The sequence below is a fragment of the Penaeus japonicus genome, unplaced genomic scaffold, assembly GCF_977035675.1.
Source record: "Penaeus japonicus unplaced genomic scaffold, GWHDUDI00000001_assembly GWHDUDI00000039, whole genome shotgun sequence".
Classification (NCBI taxonomy): domain Eukaryota; kingdom Metazoa; phylum Arthropoda; class Malacostraca; order Decapoda; family Penaeidae; genus Penaeus; species Penaeus japonicus.
The window spans coordinates 13,541,616-13,562,611 of record NW_028234441.1 but is presented as its reverse complement, the minus strand read 5'-3'; the positions used below and the strand labels follow the sequence as shown (position 1 = coordinate 13,562,611).

The 20,996-nt window shown below is 38.9% G+C and overlaps 1 protein-coding gene across 4 annotated transcripts in view; it reads right to left on the bottom strand.

Moving 5' to 3' along the window:
• The window catches only part of Vps13B (vacuolar protein sorting 13B), a 35,836-nt gene that overhangs the window by 6,714 nt on the left and 8,126 nt on the right, over nt 1-20,996 (bottom strand). The window contains exons 10-36 of one of the 4 annotated variants that reach the window (XM_043018022.2): nt 20,566-20,749; nt 20,161-20,278; nt 19,624-19,766; nt 16,337-16,495; nt 15,383-15,558; nt 14,924-15,118; nt 14,458-14,608; nt 14,033-14,167; nt 12,673-13,518; nt 12,341-12,480; nt 12,054-12,206; nt 10,796-11,027; nt 10,349-10,580; nt 9,901-10,155; nt 9,246-9,727; nt 8,851-9,013; nt 8,535-8,720; nt 7,883-8,135; nt 7,420-7,595; nt 6,771-6,967; nt 6,412-6,552; nt 4,257-6,142; nt 3,594-4,100; nt 3,231-3,368; nt 1,604-1,753; nt 644-1,469; nt 238-429 (exon numbers count right to left, since the gene is read on the bottom strand). In XM_043018022.2, the coding sequence (XP_042873956.2) occupies nt 238-429; nt 644-1,469; nt 1,604-1,753; nt 3,231-3,368; nt 3,594-4,100; nt 4,257-6,142; nt 6,412-6,552; nt 6,771-6,967; nt 7,420-7,595; nt 7,883-8,135; nt 8,535-8,720; nt 8,851-9,013; nt 9,246-9,727; nt 9,901-10,155; nt 10,349-10,580; nt 10,796-11,027; nt 12,054-12,206; nt 12,341-12,480; nt 12,673-13,518; nt 14,033-14,167; nt 14,458-14,608; nt 14,924-15,118; nt 15,383-15,558; nt 16,337-16,495; nt 19,624-19,766; nt 20,161-20,278; nt 20,566-20,749 (8,416 nt within the window). The remainder of the gene's footprint in view (nt 1-237; nt 430-643; nt 1,470-1,603; nt 1,754-3,230; nt 3,369-3,593; nt 4,101-4,256; nt 6,143-6,411; nt 6,553-6,770; nt 6,968-7,419; nt 7,596-7,882; nt 8,136-8,534; nt 8,721-8,850; nt 9,014-9,245; nt 9,728-9,900; nt 10,156-10,348; nt 10,581-10,795; nt 11,028-12,053; nt 12,207-12,340; nt 12,481-12,672; nt 13,519-14,032; nt 14,168-14,457; nt 14,609-14,923; nt 15,119-15,382; nt 15,559-16,336; nt 16,496-19,623; nt 19,767-20,160; nt 20,279-20,565; nt 20,750-20,996) is intronic. The other 3 variants (XM_043018023.2, XM_043018024.2, XM_043018025.2) reach the window with 3 other exon arrangements.

The window sequence follows — 20,996 nt, the reverse complement described above, 5'->3', positions numbered from 1 at the left end:
AATGCTAAGACTAATAACATAACAAGAACATAAAAAGACACAAATATCTGTTTCAACAACAACAATGAAAGCCAATTATCCTATAGAGTCAGTGGGCTTGTAATTCATTTAAAACTTAACATAAGCTCAGACTAATTTTATGATTGGGTTAATTCTATTGCGCAACATCACCACTGGTATAAAAGAGGAAGGGGGGTCAATGATCTATTTAAGTCATGATAATATTACACAACTTACCATTATTAAGAACATCAGGCTGTGAGAAATGAAGGCGTGGGTATGCGACATTGTTGGACACAATGTTTGGAAACCTCTGAGAGATGTAAGGGAAAGTGTAGTGGACGGCTTTGTTGGGTGGAACCGATGGCATTGCTGCAAACATGTCCAATTCCTCCTCCATGATCCCCTCTTCTTTAGTTGAACTCTGGCCTGGGGGGGAGAAGGAAAAGATTTTCTGCTTGCTATTTGCTACAATGGTATGATTGATTCCTTTTAGCAATCAATGGAGCGGTTACCTTCAATAATTTTGGTGAAAGGTTGAGGTGTAAAGGCAGAATTAGATAATATTTCAATATCTATACAAATTTATCCCATGACCCATAAGTCTCAATTCTGGAAACACAAAGAATACTATACAGCTCACCTAGTATAAGCAAAGCTTTGGTGTTGTTGTGTATTATCATCTGTGGAGTTGGATCTTCTTGGACAACCATCTTCGTTTGTCCTTGGTACTTGTGGGAAGTCACTAAGAAGGATCGATTAAGGACTGGGCTCTCATCCTTGTCTGGCAGTGTGAATGTCATCCTCTGGTCTGGGGGGTTGTCCCTCACCACTACTGGATGTGCTTGATACCCATTCTGACCAATCTGTATGCAGCAGAGTTCTTCATCTGAACTGGAGGCGCCAGGATCCTTGAGAATGTGCCACATCAGGAGGGGGACTTCCTTCAGCTCAGCAGTGCCTGGTTTTGAGGCCAAGTCCAGTGCTGGCAGTGACACTGGGAGCTGCACTTTGATGTCCCCAGCATAGACGTACATTGACCGGATGGTTAGTTCCTCTTGGGTGTTGTTGGTGATGGAATAAGTGGGAAGGAGATGCAAGATCTGTATGTTCTCCTCATAACTGGACAGTACTGTGATTAGGTATACCTTATCTTGTGTCAGAATGCGCAAGTTAGTAAAGCCTTCCCGTGGTATCCTTCCTTCAAACTTGAGGCTGTACCACCTGTCCTCTTTGGACAACTGCAGTGGTACAGTGTGAAACTGCTGATCATTATCCACAACCCCGATTGTAAAAAGTCCCTCTAACTTAGGAGGAGCAAAAACAGCACCAGGAGGCACAAACCAGCAGCTTGTTGACTCATGTTCACGCAAAGCAATTTCTATTCCAGAATGATTGATCATGAGAGCCCAAGGTCTTATATCCACCAGCAGTGTGTTGCAATGAGAGTAAATACCAGAGAATCCAACCTGTGGAGAGACATGATATCAAAAACTAATAATCATTGGGAATAAAAACTATTAACGAATGAATACAAAAGAATTTGCATTGATAAAAAATAAAAAATATAAAAGAGAGAGAGAGAGTGAAAAAATATATATACCTGAAGGTCAATTTTAGGCTGATCAGCAAAGAGAACATCTCCCATGAAGTTTGAGGTGTCCACATACGGCCAACGCTCTTCTGGGCCATCAAATAAATTCTGGAGATACTGCGATATATCCACAGGTTCTTGAGACTGGGACAGTCGCATCTGGTATACATAAAATAAATCAATCAACACAGTGATATAAGCAGTTACCAGAGAGAATCAATACAATCTAAGGAGAGAATCAATACCAACATTACAATAAGTAATGAGCTAAATAATCAAAGTATGAATCTAACCTTCATGAAATGTTCTCAGATATCATTAACTACCATCTACACCCTTTTTATATATCTGCTGAGAAAGGTAACACACTCTTAACTTAAAAATATCCAATCATATTAAATCTAATTTACATCTACACTTCAAAACTGTTGTCTTGTAAATACAATCATTGTAAATATAAATCATTTAAATTCTAAACTTGATCTCTAGAAAAATGCTTGCACATATTTTTCCTAATTCCGTGTCACCTGAATTCCCTCTCTGTCTGATAGCACACCATCTCCCTTGCATCACTTGTGATGAAATTCTAGGTACAGTGTGAAAAGTGCAAAAATGATGGGGAGGCTCATTTTCTTTTCTAAGAAACCTGGGGATTTAACGCATTCACGCCGGGGCTATTCTGGCTCTGAATGGTCAGAATCCCGGGGTTTTCGAATGCATAAGCTTAATGCCTCAGGATTCTCGGGCGCACTAGCTGCGAGCCTTGGCTGTCCACTCGCTCACCCCGAGCGATGGCCTTGACCAAATATATCGTTAACGATGTCTGACCCAAAAATCATGAAACATATCAGCATGTCATCCAGCGTGAATGGGTCAAACAAAACAGAGTAGTGAATCAAACAGCTACAGATAAATAAATAGAAATGTATGAGACGGACTGGCAAGTTCCTCTCATTTTTATATTTCTCTTCTTAACCCATTCACGCCAGGGCTGTTCCAGCTTTGCACGGTCGCAATACCGGGGCTCTTGAACGCATAAGCCTTACGCCTTGAGATTCTCGGACGCCCAAGCCACGAGCCTGGGCTGCCAGTTCGCTCAACCCGAGCGAGCGGCTTGCCCTCATAGGTTGTCCCGGGCGTCTGACGCAAAAACCACAATACGTGTCATCACGTCAACCGGCTCCAATGGGTTAAGAACAACCGGCATAGAATGGCAGACTCAAAGTACTTGCAAAAATAGAGCAAATTGTTTGAATCCTGATGTGTACACCTGAGATCTTCATCCCTTATGATCCAAATATGACTTTCGGTTTTTATCTTGAGCCATAAATTGTTTTATTTTGTAAATATTAAGTCTAGTAGCTGTAGGAAATTGTAAACATAACAGAGAAAAAGGAGAGCAATAAGTATGATAGACATGCTGGTGCTTGGATCCCAAAGTTTCTACTATGTCTTTTGTGTACAAATTGTGGTAACATAGCAGTAATACGTGATGATTTGGGATGATAAAGGTAAAATGAGTTAGAAATTGGAGGAAAATGTATCATTGTGTTAGGTGCTTCTGTTATCATATCACAGCAGTCTCTAAATAACAACCTGGGGTAAAAAACACCTAAAAAAGTGACTCAGCACCCACCTGGTCTGCCATGGCTCTTGAAAGGGGAATGGGTGGACTTGAGACCTCTAACTCTGGGTTTAGCTGGAATGTTAGCTGATGTGTGATGCCACCATCGCACTGTAATGTATGTGTTTTTCCTCTCCCCTTCACAACAACCTGCAAGAACATGTGATATATGATTTAATAATAATAATAATAATAATAATAATAATAATAATAATAAAAAAAAAAAAAAACTAACTAAGTAACTAATACATACCATGTTATGAGTCTTATGGTGTTCATGCCTCAGTTTCCCAGGATTTTTCATATATTACTCTTTTTTAGTAACACCCATTCCTATAACTAAAACAATGAATATGGATAATTCCTGTCCTTTACCTGATGCGAGGTGTGATTACTCGGAGTGTTGACATGGAGGATCAGAGGCCGAGGAAGATGGGACCTGACCATGTACTGGGGGCTAAACACTACCAGGAGTCTCCACACAGACCCTACTCTCTGCCTCAATACACGACACCATGATATGAGGCTCTCTCCCTTTATCTTCAGGGGAATCTTTACCAGGAGGGAGTCCTTCGTCCGCTCGTATGACAGAGGGATCTCCCCTGACCAAATGGTCTGATTTCCCATTAGTCGGACCCGTATGCCATGGGCCTCGCCAATGTAGGATGGGGCTACAAACTTGCTTTGCAGCATATGGGTGGCTGCATGTTTGGGTGAATCCTTCTCCTTGCCTGGCTCAATGATTCTGAATTCTAAATGTTCGTTGAGGCAGTTGGCTATGGAGAGTAGTCCTGAGAACGTGATAAGCTTCTGGGTTGGTGACAAGTTCTCCAAGCCTACCAGGAAGTGAATGTGGTAATTCTCATGGTGAATTGTGCGTACCTGGAGGGATAAAAGCCATCTGTTATATACCTACTAATAATGTATAATAATGTTGCTATTTTTCAATGAATATTACCAAGTTATAACAGTTTGTATATGTTCAGAATTGCAAAGAGAATAAACATTCACCTTCTTCATAACTAATATTGCACTAACCTGATATCCTTCTGTGTCTAGCATGAATGGATCACACCATTTCCACTTTCCTCCCTCCACACATACATGAAGTAATGGTGGATATTTGTGACTCCTCCAAGAATAAAGATGAATTCCTCTGGAGCCAAGGAGTATGTTCTCATCTGTCCCAACTTGGCCAAACCTAATTGTTTCAAGTGTGTCATTGCATATCAGATAATTGGTCATGAATATCACTGGGGATTTCTTGAGTAGGGCCAAATTTGGTCCGCATGCTACATCTGACACTGTGCCTGACACCTGCAGCCAGCTCTCATAGGCGACATTCAATGTATGGATAATGGACTGGTTTATGTGGATGAACATTGGCTTAACTGTGATTATGGAGTCAATGCAGTTAGGTTTGTCTGGTCCCTCAGCATCTTGGGTAACAACACTTGCTTCAATAAATGTTGGTTCTAAAAGACAGCTACTGGTTAAAAAGCTGTAGCTAAGCACATCAGTTCGAACAGATCCTCCAAACTGTACATGAGCAGCTGAGGCCCAGGAGTATGTGCGCATAAATGCATTCTCTAAGGTAATGGTAAGGAAAGGCTGTTCTTCAGGAGCCAACCTATCTAAAGTGAAGAATCTAAGCTCTTTGGGTAGTTTGTTTCCAGTCAGGGCAAGATGATTGTAGAGAGTAACCTGTGCCTGCCCAACTGACACCACCACTTGAGTTCTGGGCAAAAGGTCTACAGAAAACATAGAGTCTACTCTCATGCATGCTGCCAAGGCGCCAGGGGATACTATGATCTTCCCATCATGTGAGTCACTATCTTCTTCCCTGAAGTCTATGCATACCCTCCACATTGATGACACTGCAATGTGCTGCTTTTCATAGAAACTTGGCAGGTCTAGCTGGCAGAACTTAGACTCTGACAACTGGAATTGGCGATAGGTTATGAAAGTGTCACGCAGAGAATCAAAATACTGAAGGGCACACAAGACTTGATCTTTGTCTTGGGCATCTGCCATGGTGCTGAACTCAGAAGCAGCAACAAAGGGAACGGGATAAATATCCACTCTGGTCAGCGTACGAGGTTCTGGGTAGCACCAGACCATGGTCCCTGCCATCTTGTCAAAAACAACCTGGTATGGCTTAGGATCCTCAAGCGCCAGGCTCACGTACTGAAAGATACCAGCACGTAGATCATCCTGGTATAGAATATCATGTGGGTGTTCCTCCTTCTTGGGTGGCTGGATTTGCTTCTCTTCTTTTATCTCTTCACCATCACTATTCATGAAAGTTGAAATGTGTTGCCATAGGTCCATGAAACAGAACAGATGTTCTGGGCCTAAGTCCACCATTATGGTTTCTGTATCAATTCTAATTTCTATGTATGGCTGGGTGCTCCACTGCAGCCATAGGAGCTTTAGTTCTCCAGATACTGTCCATGGCTTAAGGAAAGTTTGAAGCTTTTGAGAATGGTAGATAGACTTCACATGCAAATCAAGGACATCTGCATTTATGGTGATTTCTGAGATGATGTCCAGTCTCGCATCCTGGGGCTGAGATGCTCTCTTTCGGGTGGTAGAAGTACAGAACTTTATCCCAGAAACGCTGCAATGTAGCTCTGTCTTGGCTTTGTGCGGTTTCATCACTTCACAGTTGACCACAACCTGGTTGGTCACAACAGATATGCTGTCAAAGTTGGATAGGGCCTGACGCAAAATCTCTGGAGAAGAAGCTTCTTGGGATTCCAATGAACTGTCTGGTTTTGGAACTGGCTTTGCATCAGGTGAGGAGTTCACTCCCAGGACTGGAATGACTTTGGACAAGCTGTTCATCACGTGGATCACCTGCTGCCAGCGACTCTCACTCAGGTAGAGGCGGACTGGCCGGCCAACTTCTATATTTATGGATGCTGAAATATTTACAAAAGAGGAAAATCAGTTTTACTTGTAGTTTATGGAACTACAAATGTCTTCAGTAATATTCTGGCTCTGGATTTTTAATTTTCTTGTCTATTTGTAAAGCATAATACTAAACGTGATGTTACGACACTTAAAATGTCTAGATAACTGAAAAAAAGAAGAAAAAAAAAATCTTCAAATAATATCATAATCTATGAAAATGTAATAATTTTGTCTCTCTTCAAAGCCTCTGCACTAACAGAGACACTCAATTGCTCACCAGGCTTGTGCAGGAAATCTGTCGCAGAAATAACTAAGAGTGCAGGAGGAATGCCTGTTTTGAGATGAGGGTCTCCAGGCCGCGTCTCAAGCCAAGATGTTGTATAGTCTTCTGCACTTGGTAGCTGTTTTGCTTCAGTGGCTGCAAGGCAATTTCAGAATAGAAACACAACTAGTGTCTTAAAATAGATTAAATTCTATTTAATTGTAAATCATCTTACAATATAAAGTTTGAAAATTTGCTGTTTACAGATTTATCTAGCTATAGCATGATCACTAATCAAATATGTTCAAGATAACAAAAGAAAATTGAATCACAGCAAATAATAATGAATAAATCCACATATCCCATATCCATACCTTTCACGGAAAACCCTTTAGGAACGCTTCTTAGTATGAAGTTAAAGCAAGATATGTCTAACTTTTGCTTGAGTGGCTGGCAAGACAAGAAGGCATGAGGCTGGGACACGACTACATAGAGAAGGGGCCGAATGCGTGGCTGAGTGAGACTCACCCCTCCCCCCTCACACACTGACCCTTCCTCTGAACCCTCATACCTGGAATTCATAGAGAAAACATTATATGCAAATGCAATCCAATTCTACATTTATGTTATTTTATCTATTTCTCTATCTCTATCTTTATCATTCCTTTCGTTATCTATCTACTGTTTATGTTAGTTTGTTTGTTTGTGTGTGATATTAATGGAAAAGTGTGAGTGTGGTTTCCTTTCTGAGTATTAACCCATTAAGAGCGGATGGCATGATTTGCTGCCAAGGCAGAGTTGGTCATAGACACGGATGGCACCATGACAGACAATGTAAACCCCCATCCTACTGTATACATATTTTATTAAAACCATGACCAATGGGTTAAAATTCAAATGAATGCCAAAACTCAACACAAAAACTAAATTTGTAAGTTTAATTATGCCATTGGCATGTATGAGTGTTGGTGCAATATGTGTTCTTGTAAATCACCCATTATCACAATAATTTCAAGGACTCACCCATCTTCCACCTCCTTCTCCGAGGGCGTTTCCACTCCAGCGTCCCGAGGCAACGTTCTCTGGCGGTTCTGTGGCAACCTCTTGGGTGAGGGCTCTGACTCTGTTGATGCGGCTTCAGCTACTAGCTCACGCTCCCTCTTCTTGGCTCTCTGCTCCAGCTTACTGCGCTGCCAACCCTGACAGGATAAAAATAGAGAGTTCCATTCATTCTTGTCTCTTAAATTTTCTTCAGCCATTAAATAGACAGGATGAATGTTATCATTGTCATTAATCTATCTGTTATTGTTAATAACATTATATCTATTATAAAATTATAATTGACATCATTATAAAAATTCATCATCCTCTTTCTTCTCCATAATACAAAGCATTCTTATCAACTTTAATATAAGTTACTTATTTCATCAGTAATACAAGTAGTTGATATTACATATCAATGGAGGTTTCAAGGGTGCCACCTCACCTTCACACTTAATTTCTGTCCTTCTTCTAGGATTCCTCTGTCAAAGATGCTGGCCGTTATCTTCCCCCCAGTAACCAGCAGCTCCAAAGGCACAAAGGACCAAGAGCCACTGCTTCCCGTGGACTTCTGGCTGGCCATTCCTTTTGAGAGTTCAACTGATGAGATGTCACAGTCCACTCCACTGTCCTGAATGTCTAGTGGCAACTGTGAGGCCTGGCCTTGTCTGCCACTAGCTACCATCTGGATTATCAATCTGTAAGGATATTGGTATAAAGACTTGTGGTCATCTTAAGACATCTCTTCAGACAGTGCATTTTCTAATTATGAAGCGCTGGCTTGTCCATATTTTACTCACACAGCAAAAATCTTAACTAACATTTTCATTTACCTATTTTGGTAAAAGAAAAAAATCTGAACCATTACATGGACTACCTATAACATGACAGAACAAAGAGGTATAAGAGTAAAAGGAATATAATGGCAAACTTTTAAAGGAAACAAGACAAAAGAAAAAAAGTCATGTAGTAGGTCTAAGACCCAGATTTCCCATCAATGAGCTTTAAATTTTTTTATCAACTCCTCAATTCTTTCTGGATCATCATATACTACATAGGATACTCTAGAATCATGCATGGTCGTTTGTGTATCTCACCTTGTGGTGTCCTCAACAATATCCTGAAGGAGACAGATCTGTGGCAGACTTATATGGAGGTCAATGTCTGAAGTGGCATTTATTTCCAGTGAATGGCCTGCCACCAGAGTAGGAGTTGAAGTACTATCCTCTCCTTCAGCCCCTCGATAAACGATGGCTGGAGCTGCTATAATTCTGCTGTCAAACCTGTAAAGAAAACTGATAAATTACTCTAACTGCTTGTATTTATGATGACCTTAGCAAATGTGAAGTCCTTTTTTTCAAGGAGAATTCAGCATAAGTCAAGTTACTGAACATCCCTCTGAGAGTTGCTTGCCTTGCAATGAATGGATGGAGAATAATGTCTGTGTCTTTGTTATCCTGCGTTGGGTCATAATTGTTCCATTCTAGAGCTGGATTCTCGCCCATAACACGCAACCGTTCACCCGAAGAACTTCTGGGTCGTCCTCCCTTCACACTCACCAGGTCATACCAAGATCCTAATTGGGAAAAAAAGAAATATGATGCTGTTTATATAATCCTCTAATACATCATCAAACTCACATAGAATAAGCAAGAGAACAACTAAAGCAAATGGAGATGGAGAAAGACTGACTGACCAATATTGTCACTATGAAAAGAGAATGAATTGATGCAGTTACACTTCCAAAAGATAACCTGAGAATCATCTTCCTAGCAATAGTTAAAATATATTATAAACTTCCAACTCACCTGTGCTGACACTAAACCCAACGAGGTCAATCTGGTACTGCCGATCCTCCACGTCTGATCCTGGAACACCCAGTATTCTAGCTCTCTCCGCCATGTGGAAGATATCAGGCCTTATCATGATCCGTGACAGAGGGTTGTCCACTTGAGGGGTGATCACGGTGGAGTCAAGCTGCACTAGGAACATGTTGTGAACTGAGGAATCCTCACTAGAGGTGTCACGCGCAGGAAGAAAGAGACGAATGCTTTCTGTGTGGAGGTAGATCAATGGCAGTGTGTGGTTGTTCAGGTTCATACCCAGTGGTTCTTTGGAGATGGTTCTACCTTTCTGAATGAGCTGCTTGGGAACCTGCAGCTGCAGCCAAGGATCATACACTGAAGCAAAAATATGCAAGGATGCAGGGAAACAGACGCAGTCAAATGGTTGAACACGTATGTCTACTTCACTTAAGTAGTGATCTGCATTTCTGTCACTTGGTAGTGCCCTGAAAAATTAAACAAGTTATACTCAATATAACTTACTTAAAAAAAAACAGGTAATATCCAAATTTACTGTTTAACAAATATCTCACTTGAACAACATATTCATATCAGGCAATATATCAAAATAAATAATTCATCACAACTTGCATTCAGCTACTTGAATTTCATGCCATACCTATCTTCATTTAAGTGCTTCTTGATCAGTGAGTTCCAACATGACTGAATATTCTTGCACAGGGCTGTTGTGACAGTGAGTGAAACAAATCCATGTTGTTTAGGCTGCTCTGCTGGTATGTTGTTGGGCCTACCACAATGATAGTGTGGGTCTACGGTGCCATTTCGAGGGTTGATAACCTTGAGGTCATGAGTCAGCTGGTCCCCACAGGTCATGACAACACCTTCATGCTCACCAGCCACCCATGAGTTATTCCTAAGATAAATAAGTAATTTTTTGCATTTAAAAAATAATTTAGTTTAATATATAATGTTCATTACATTCTGCGCTAAATGTACAACACAAACCATTCTACACAAATCTAATTTCAAAAGGCAACAAAATCTTTATCAAGGATAGCTTTAACTAATCTATTGTTCATATGCTACAACATGTAAATGATACCCACCTTCTCGTGAAGTGGAGAATACTGACAGATGTAACTTTGACTTTAGCCTTAGAATACACTTTATGAAGATCCAAGGCTGTTGTCAGGTCCTCTAGCTCAGCCCTAAGCTTCCTCTGCTCAGGTCCGCTGTTGGCGTAAAGTGAGGCTGACACTCTTGCCACCGTCCACTGCACCCACACAGTGACAATGGGCCCTGTGTTCGTTTGCACCTCGGCTTCACTCACCACTTGAACTGGCAAATCAGAAGTATGAGATGTATGGTTCAGATAATCTATGTGTGGGTCAAGATACAAATATTACATCCTAAACTGGGAATTGTGAAGTTAACAGCAAGTCTTGAATATGGGAAATGTAAAAAGCAAGAATAAAAAAATAAATGGTGATAACAATAAATGAAAGAGAATGGAGAATTCTACAAAGAAAAGGAAAAAAAAGACACTTTCACACCTCTCTCTTCCTCAACCTCATCCACCTCAGTCACCATCAGTGTGTTGGGGTCAGAGTTGCTATGATGCAACTGCTTTGGTGGACTCTGCTGTGTAACGTGAGACTGCTGTGTGGATGTCTGCTGTACAGCCGAAGTTGGCGTTGACTGCTGGTGAGGTGGGTGCGTGGTGGGCACCGAGGAGGCTTCCATCACAGGAGGCGGAGGAGCTGGTGTGGATGACGTGGAGGAAGTCTGGGGAATGATGTAACAAATCAGCAATCTCATAATGGTTTGGAGAGTATTCTGTGATTTATAAGTCAGAAACTCTTACCTATTATGATTTATATTAAGTGGAAGTGGAGTATGTGGAATAAGAATTAAATGTATGAAATGAAAGACAAGGAAGAAGTATCTACAGTAATTTCTAGCCCTCATAATAATCTAAAACCAATATTGCCTGAAAAAATACTCCTTATCTTTTATCACAGATAATGAAATATGGTATACTTTGGAGTATGATATAAAGGTCTCAAAAACCTGCATTCTCTACATCAAAGGTAAACATTTTTGGCCATTCTTGGTACACTGCCCTTTGTTAATTAGCATGATCAAACACTAATGGGTTTAATTAGGTTACAGAAAATCAGTTATTAGGGCATAAGACATTAGAATGCTGCTATAAGGGGCACCTATATTTGACATTGTGCTAACAAGAGCACAATGAAATTATATCGGCTTGTAAATTTAAAGTAACTAAGAGCACAAAATATACAAGCACCTAACACAAATTTAGAATATTAGGGAAAACCAAGATGATTAATATGTGAGGCTCACTGGCACCAACTGTCAAACACACTTAACGTCCAGCACTAACTCTAGTACATAGTATCTCTAGGGCAAATATCAAAAAGGCAATGGGTGCTACCTTATATCAATCCTACAAAGCAGTCACTTCTTGATAAATATAAAAGATATCATATAGAATACCCTGTCAAAGCCAATGACAATATTGCTACAATATGAAATTTCAACAAGATATCAGACAATAGATAGAGGAACTTGTTTGTTTGTTTGTATGATTGACCTGTTTGACAAATAGGGAAAAAAGTGGAATATATCTTTTTCCTGAATAGAATATTGAAAATTGGAATAAGTCTTATACAACTAAAACTAGTAAAATATTCTCTTTGCTTCTATATATGTTCTGGCATTTCCTAATAATGTTTCAACATCAGTATTTTCACGAAAGCATTCCAATCACAGAAAAAGAAAACCCACCTCTTCCTGCAATGTATCCATGAAGAGTGAGGCAAGACTGAGCAAGTTCTCTACAATTGTGACATGCCCTACAACCTGGCAGCGGCTACCATAGAAATCCAAGGGGGACATGTCAGTGTGTATGACGAGGCCAAGCTGGTTGAGAGATGGACCCTGGGAAGTGGAAATAAAAAGTAGTAATGTTAAGAATTTATATATTTTTGTTTTTCCTTTCTATGGTGCATTCTTTGTATCTAAAGTTACCGTTCTATAAAAATGAAAAACTAATTCTATTCTCACATACTTACCTGATACACAGTTGAAATTGCAAGTGTAGCAGTTGTGTTAACAGGTTTCAGAACTTGCAGCTTCACATGTTGGCCAGATCCTTGAAGGCTGTACACACTGAAGCCAGCAAGACTCAGAGACCAAGGCAACTTGTCTCGCCCTTTGGAGGAGTGAAGGAAAAGAAAATATAAACATCTTGTTCATTATGCTTTACTCTTTGAAGTTTAATGCTACTGTAAACTGGTAACTTTCAAGCAAGAAACTACAAACATCTGACATGTAAATTTGTTTTATTGACAAAACAATATCAAATGAAATATATAATCCCAAATAACTGCTCTAAATTTCTTACCTGTTGCCCATATTTCTGATGGTAGTATGACAGGTACATCATGTACATTGTGCAAGAGACTTTGCTTCTGTGCAGCATTGTGAAGGACCAAGTGAGGTAGGCAGAGCACCATAGTATCTCCGAGCATTCCTCTCTCACTACGGGTCAAATATGTGCGATGGACAGCATTGACTAGACCAGACTCTGATGCAATATTCAGAGGAGAAGAGGATAGAAATAATGTTGCTGTGTCCAAATCTACATGAATGAGGAGCCTACTGAGGATTGGGTACCACTCCACAAACTTCTCCTTCCATGATTTCTGAACATTTTCAACCTGAGATTCCTGTGGCACAAAGAGCTTGCTTCCTGTTTTGGCCTCAGAGAGTGTTGCATTGGAGGACTCTACCTTGGTGGCCTCTGATTCTGATTCTGAGGGCTTCCTTTGTGGTTTCACAATCTCTCGCACTTCTGAGATTTTCTTTAGGAACACCATCTCCATCAGAACATCAGACTCAATCTTCCTGGGGGAGTATTTCAGCCACTGGATCAGAAGGGGATCAAACAGAAAGGCTACCTTCTTCATGCCCACTGTTAGAATGCTTGGTACACTCTCATTACAGTTGTCCTTGGGAAATTGGAGGGCAACTTTCAGTAATTTATCGGTTACTGATACAGTCTCCGGTAACAAGACCTCCAGGCCTGTCTTATCTTCAGGGCCCGAGAGAAGAAGACACAAGAAGTCCCCTTGAACCTTCTTCAAGCCCATGTTGATTCCCCCTACAGTTCCCATGAAGCCACATAAGGATGGGGTGTCACATGACTTAGCTTCAATGTGATGGACCTTCACAGTAAGAACATGCATTTCTGAAAATGTGGTAAAAGATATTTGATCTATCTGGTACTGTAAATGGATGGAAAAAAATGATAATACAACCTATGAAGACATAACTTATTCTAAAATTACTTTTAAATGTTTCATGCAATTGAATATGGTCTTCAAGTAAAAATAATGTCATAACCCTCTTGCTTGTTGGAAAAGATGGGAGCATGTTAAGAGGGTTTTTAGACTCTGCATTATTTAAAAATGAAGACATGAGGTTGGCTTATTTTGACAATTTTCTGTTTATTCACATTTTCCACAGAACTAATTTGGTAATTGGTAAGATTGATATCAAACTCAAATAATTTTTTATAATAATATCATATAGAATTTCTGTAAATGTTTGAGTAAAGTAAAATCAACATAGTATATATGATCATAAACAGTCTGATGATGATGGTAACACATGCTGCTGTTAATAATGATAATACTAAGCAGAATTTTCAAAATCATAATTCTTTCCACTGTCACCACCATCCACATCCTTCAGTAACTTACTCTTTGTTGCAAGCGCATCTTCCACCAGAGAGTCCTGATGAAGAACCTCTGGTTGTGGATCAACATCATACCACGACATAAGTAGACGATACAACAGCATTAACTGGGGTGCACTGCTCTCCACACACAAGGAATCTTGAATGGAGAATGTAACTTTAAGAGGGTGGAAGAACACTGGCATGCTGTACTCCATATATTCCACTGATCTATCTAATACTATCCCACACTGTTGCAATATCCAAGATTAATAATATGGACCATTAGAAACATAAAATATTCTATCAGCAGTGTAAATAAATTACTAAATTCTCTTTAAATAAATAACAGAATCTCTTTAAATAAATAACTGAATCTATTTATACAAAAGCAAAAATGCTATGAAATAACCATACTAGAAACTTTTATCAAACTCTCCATCAAAATACCTGCTTGAAAGAAGTATTCGTCCCTGGGTTGATGTGGGGAGGACCAGTAGGAGGGCAGAAGGAGGCTCTTGCAGTAGAGGGATGGCGAGAAACCCTGAAGCAGAGGAACCACACTGGTCTGGTACTGCACGCCAAGGCAGAGATTGTGGGCCTGGGAAAAAAAGCTGATTGGTCAGACATTCCCATCTCAAACCATTAATTCAGTGAAGATGCTCATTTGCATTATTCACAGCAAGGTGTAAACTACTGTAATATGCTATAAGATTAGATTGGCACTACAAAAGTTCTCAGGGTTTTTAATTTTGGTATTTCTATAACTCTTGAATAAATAGTAAACAAACTCCTAAATTAGACTTTGTTTATAAACTACACATGCCTCACCTAGAATCCCTTTCTCCATATTGCTATAAAATCCTACAACTGAGTGATCCCAACCCAAAATAGAACCAGCTTCAAAAATGCTTACAGTGAATGACAGATGAGAGTGGCAGTTGTGCAGCATGGTTGGAGAGGGAGGTCTTAGCATACAGGCTGCTGATACCAGTCTCTTTGGGTACATGGGTTTTGTCCATTCTATATCCAACCGGGACAACTTTACCCTTAGACTGGGAACAGGCAGCACTCGAGCCATGCAAAGCTCTGCACTCGCTTTCTGGTTTTTCTGTGGAGGATGAAAGGAGATCAAATGATTCAAATAATATAAATATTTGCCTTCAAGCTTTGTATTAATTACAAGAGAAAGTTACATATGGCTGAGTAAAACCATTTCAATTAACTCTGGAGCAGGCACTATCCTTAATCTAATCATTCAGGGATAACGTTTCCTATGTCTGTATCAGGAAATCCATATGCATGTATTTCACTGCATGAAAATATGTCAATGTTAATCATTAATTTTATCTACACGTACAGACCACATTCCCACCTTTCTACGTTTTGCATTTAATATAGTTTTCATGTTGATCTGCACATGCTGAGCTGCGTGTAGCACTAGAGTTGGCTCCATTATGGTCACAACATAAGAGCGAATGGGTGTGTTGGCCTCGAGCGCCGCCACCTCTTCCTCTGAGGGACCCTTGAGGTCAGACGGAGGCTCATCTGCTGCGAGAAGTTTTAGCTTTAGGGAGATGTTAGTGGAGGTACTCAGGCTGAGAGAGCAAGAGACAATAACTAGCCATACTGTGCTTAGCAAAATCAGGAGTGCAGAAGCAGGACAAAGGAATAATATTGCAGTAACCAACATTTTCTGGTGGGATCAATCAACTAGTATAGATTATGATAATGAAAAGGGTAGAAAAAATATTATACACATGAATTTATAGAAGATGAAACTCATCTTCTAAGGATCAGATGCTATATATATTTGTTTTTTAAGACATATCAACATCAATGATTTTGTCACTGGATAATGACAAAAAGAGGCGCACTAAATGAAATCCCAATAACAAAATGTTATAAGCATAACTTATAACATGACTAATTGGATAAAGAAAACATTCTTTTCCAATAAATTAATGGATCTAAGAACAGTACTGAAAGCAAGTGTCACAAGCCACAAATTTTGCATAGTAATTTCATAAGTCCAGTGCCTTGCTTGATGAACATGCATGTGAAATGTCATATGAAAAGCACAGTCATAATAAGAAAAGCACATAATAATAATGATAGTAGAAAAAATGAAAAAAAAAAATCAATAATAAAAAATAATAATAACAAAAGGATAAATTTATTTCAAAAGTCCCACCCTACTGCTGAGCAACTTCTCCACAATGACACACAGACAACACAAAAAACAAAAAACAAAAAAACAAAATGCAGGAGGAGCCCACAAAGAAGAAGCAAAAACGCTTGGCACTCCCTCTCTCTTTGTAAGACTTACAAGTTTTAGTCATTGGCACAATTTTCCCTTTCACTTGCATCAGTTCAGTAATCATATCTAAGTTTTGAACACTGGATTTTTGTGACTCTATGTCTTTGTCCAGGCGAGTGCTGTCAACCTTTAACGTTGTGAATGGGTTCCTCAGCCCTTGGAGCACCTCTGAAAATGTAAGTTTTTCAATAATGAATATAAAAAGGAAGTAATGAAGCTTGGCCTGCGACTTGATTTTAGTGAAGGAAAAGAAAACAGATTGAGAGAGAAGGATGCACTTGTTAATTTCTTACCCCAGGGATTTAGCCTGTGAATCTATATGTATTAGTGAAGAGATATAAAAAAGAAAAAAAGAAAGAGAAAGATATATGGGCTGATTTCTTATGCCAGGGATGTTTAAAATATTGGACAAAGAAAAGAAAGAAAAAGAAGAAAAGGAAGAAGAGAAAGGAGAAGAAAAAAAAGCTGTGACAAAAAAAAAAAAATTCATATACTAGTATAAAAATAAAAAGGAAAAGTCCCTTTTCAGAACCACTCTGCACTTGAATTTCTGTAATGCAAAGTAAATTTCTAGCATCTTCATTTGTCTGAGGATATGATAACAACCCTTATGCCTCAATAAAAATAACAGCAAAACCAAAAGCCAAAATGATATGTAGTAAATACTAAGTTCAAAGTTTAAATGAGATATAATAACTTGCAATGTAATGTAATTAATGCTGAATGATTATCATTTGGCAAAATTACATATATCTCTGATGAAAAGACTAACAAAATACCTCAATTATATCTCTTACTGAGTGTCCTTTTTACCTTTATATACAAATATGAACAAATCTCTAAGGATTTACTAGTCTTGAATAGTTATTGCACTTCAATCCAAGAGTGGTCATTTTTCTGATATGGATTGCAGACAGCTAATAATTGTAAAGTTTCTTAATTATATCCAAAAGAGGGGTTAAAGTTTAAATGAGGAATCATTATTTTAGGACTAGGGAGAGAGGATATATGTATAAATATAAATATAAATATAAATATATATATATATATATATATATATATATACATATCAAAATATATATATATATATATATATATATATTTTTTTTTTTTTTTTTTTCTTAAGACTTTGAAACCTGTCACCTCTTCAATGGTAAGACTATTAAACCTTTTCACCAAAGTTCTGATACATCAAGCTGGAGTTATTAACCTGTTGCCAAAGGGGTGGTTTTGGCTCCAGTTGGTCTATACACTGGGGTATTTCAAGCATGTAAGCCCAATGTCTCAGGCCATTTGCCTGCTCTGGCCGCTTGTCAGCTGTACAAAAAGCCATGACAAAATATCTCATCCCCGGTGGCAAAAATTGCCACCACTTGACATGATATCTTGTCACCTGGTATTAACCCTTTGATGACGGTGCGTCACACCCATGTGACACGGCTAAATGCCCGATGACGGGGCAACACACCAGCATGACGTTCCCGATGCAATATTGCATAGGCCCGGCGTAAGGGGTTTCCACTTATCGCCGGACCCGTCGGGATTGGGTTAACAGGTTAAATGACAGGACAGAATCTTTCAAAACCTCTTTAAATACTAACTTTTGTAACACCTAATGATCATAACGGAGAAACAATGATAAATATCTTTCCTGAAAAGATACAGCCAATATAAAGATAACATCTAGAACCATTACACTACCGTCACTTTTATCCAAGTGTAATTAAAAAAACCTGAGCCAAAATAACAACAAAGGAAATACTAATGACAACAAAGCTTCTACAATTACTAACTTCTTGCCACCAAAACAAAATTTCTCTCACATATCATGCATATCAGCCATGCTAGAGTAATAGGAGATCAAATATCAAAACATGACTAATGCACATAGCCTAAAGATATTAGCAATGTCCTCTCTTTCTACCTCTAGCGTAAACTCGGCCCAAGAAACTCTTCGTTGTCTTTATTTGGGGCAAGGGCTTCATGTGGACCCTAAACCAAGGGATATAGCCCACAGCTGGACCTGGAAAGAGCAAGTTCTGTCCAGTCTCTAGATGCTGCTTTGGACCCTACAAAGGCCATCTCAGATTCACTCTTTTCAGACTTTGGATCTCAAGTTGAAAGACCTGCGTTAGTTAGGGCTGTAGACAGAGTTGTGATAAAGGGGGAGGGAAATGTTAGAAATGTTTGGCCATTTTTATGGTCTTTCATAGGATGTGTAAAGAACACTTTGTAGTGTAGTTTGCTATACTATATAGTCATCAAAGCTATTTTTTTCCATATCCCTTTATGAGTATACAGAAAATGAAAAGCACTGTTAGTTTTGTTAAAGAAACAGAGTATCATTCACACTTTTCAAGATTCAATTAATATTCAAATAAATAAAGTGAATTCTTTCTAGGTTCACTTTACATGCCACTAAGCAACTATAAAGCAGAGCATCAAATAACATACATATAATCCCTGCACAAACATTTTGCCCCAAACTGTCTGGATCACGGAGTGTAGTTCCAATTAATAACTTGTAACCCCATTACAGACAAAGAAACTGGGAAAATAGAGGCTTTGTATCTCATATTCTTGAAAATAACTTTCACCATCTCATATGTCAGCACCAAAGTAATCACATATATATAAATGCCATACTGAAGAAGTATAGGTCCTACATCTAAAATGTCATAATAACAAATATCGTAATTTTGTTCCATAAATCATCTACCATGGGTAGATAACTGCCACAAACCATATATGACAACTAAAAGCCAAAGTAGTGTGGTTTTAAAAAAGAATCTACCAATTAATGCTTCATCTGCACTTCAGTCATTTATCTCTAAAGAAATTCATGAAATACTCTTAATCATACAGGAATGAGCCACCAGCAACATTAGAATTTCCTTGCTTCATTTGCAATACAAAGAAAATATTCTGCCTTACTTTTTTTTCTTTCACAAAAGCAAGTAAAAGTGATTTTCACCAGGTTCACACAGGCTACATGCTACACTATCTACCTGTGTGTCACACCACTCTAATCATGCTTATTATCAATCTTTGCTAATGCACGCAAATACCTAGTACTTTTGTATAATGTGGCACTTCTAATCAATATAGAAAAAAATATGACTGCAAAAGAATAATTCTACAGTGTGAAATATGTAACTGACATTTCACTCTCAAATCTTCTATGCCTCTTGCTTCATAGAATTATTAATTCTCATTCAGAACTTTTTCTGCCTTTGTCTCAAAGAATCTAAAAGAACTCTAATACATTCTAAAGCAATGAGAAAAGCACAACTCACTATTGGGTGGGCTTGTGTAAGGTGGGTAGTCGTGCTGGTTGAGGGCATGGGACACTGCCTGAAGTCTGTGGTGGAATCCTGAAGAGGCATTCACCTCCGAGGCACCGAAGGCAATGCGACATATGGCCCGTTCGCTTAAGTTGCTGAAAGGGGAGGATTGGATATTGCGGATTGCTTGTAAATATATAATGCATGCATGAATGAGTGGATATTCACAGTCTATGAATATTTCAAATATAATCTCTGTCTATGAATTCATCCATGTATCAGAAAATGTGATTTTCTTGAGGGAGAACAACAACTACAACTATCACCAAGATCTCAATAGCACCTCCTGTCTATGCATACATACACACACACACACACACACACACACACACACACACACACACACACACACATACAAACACACACACACACACGCACACACACACACACACACACTCACACACATGCACACGCACACACACACAGCTAGTTTTTCTTTAATCTCCAGACTTTAAAAGTATATAAACACAAGGCAAATAACTCTCTAACCTGTATTCTAAGTCTGTGCTAATTTCTGATAACTGCTCACTATTTAAATCAGCTGGGAGCTCCATCAAGTAGAAATAATCCATGGCAAGAGCCCCTGTCCTTGCCAACATATTGGCTTCTGTAATGATTGAAAACTGATGACTAAGACTGGAAAGAAATTACTTGCATAACAATCTTGCTCTTCTGAAACTATGGTAATTCTAGGGAAATCAAAATAAAAAAATACTTATCAGTGTAAAGGTCAATTACCAACATAGAGAGTATCTTAAATATAAATATCTATTTCATCAGTGACAGTATATAGACAGCAGCTTCTTCATGGGCAATCAAGTCACTCTAAGAAACAAAGATACAATTTCTTTTAACAAATCCTTTTTACATATCATACCAAGTAGGCAACACTACCTGTGGTGTCTTTTGTGTGCTTTTCCCAAGAATACACATAATCCCAGAGCTCTTGGGAGTCCATCAGCGCCTGGGGATCAAACAGAGATTTGCTGAGGTATTCCTGGCCTTCCTGTCCAATGCTGATGAAAGACGATACTCCTTTGGCCACGACTGTCTGACCTTCACTCGAGGATATGTTTCCCTGAGAGTTCAAGGTGAGTGGAAGAAAAAGTAGAACTTCTATGAGACAGATATTTCAGGACCAATAATTTGAAGCTGGTAATTTGGAATAACTGTTTCAAATAAAAACAGACAACTAACTTCTAGAAACTTCATTTCTTATTTCATATTCCTGACACAAATTTCTAGGCCTACAATTTCTTGCTGGGCTAGCTTGGGTGAGCCAATTTTCAGTCCCTTTTTTACCCCATGATCCTGTATCATTAAAC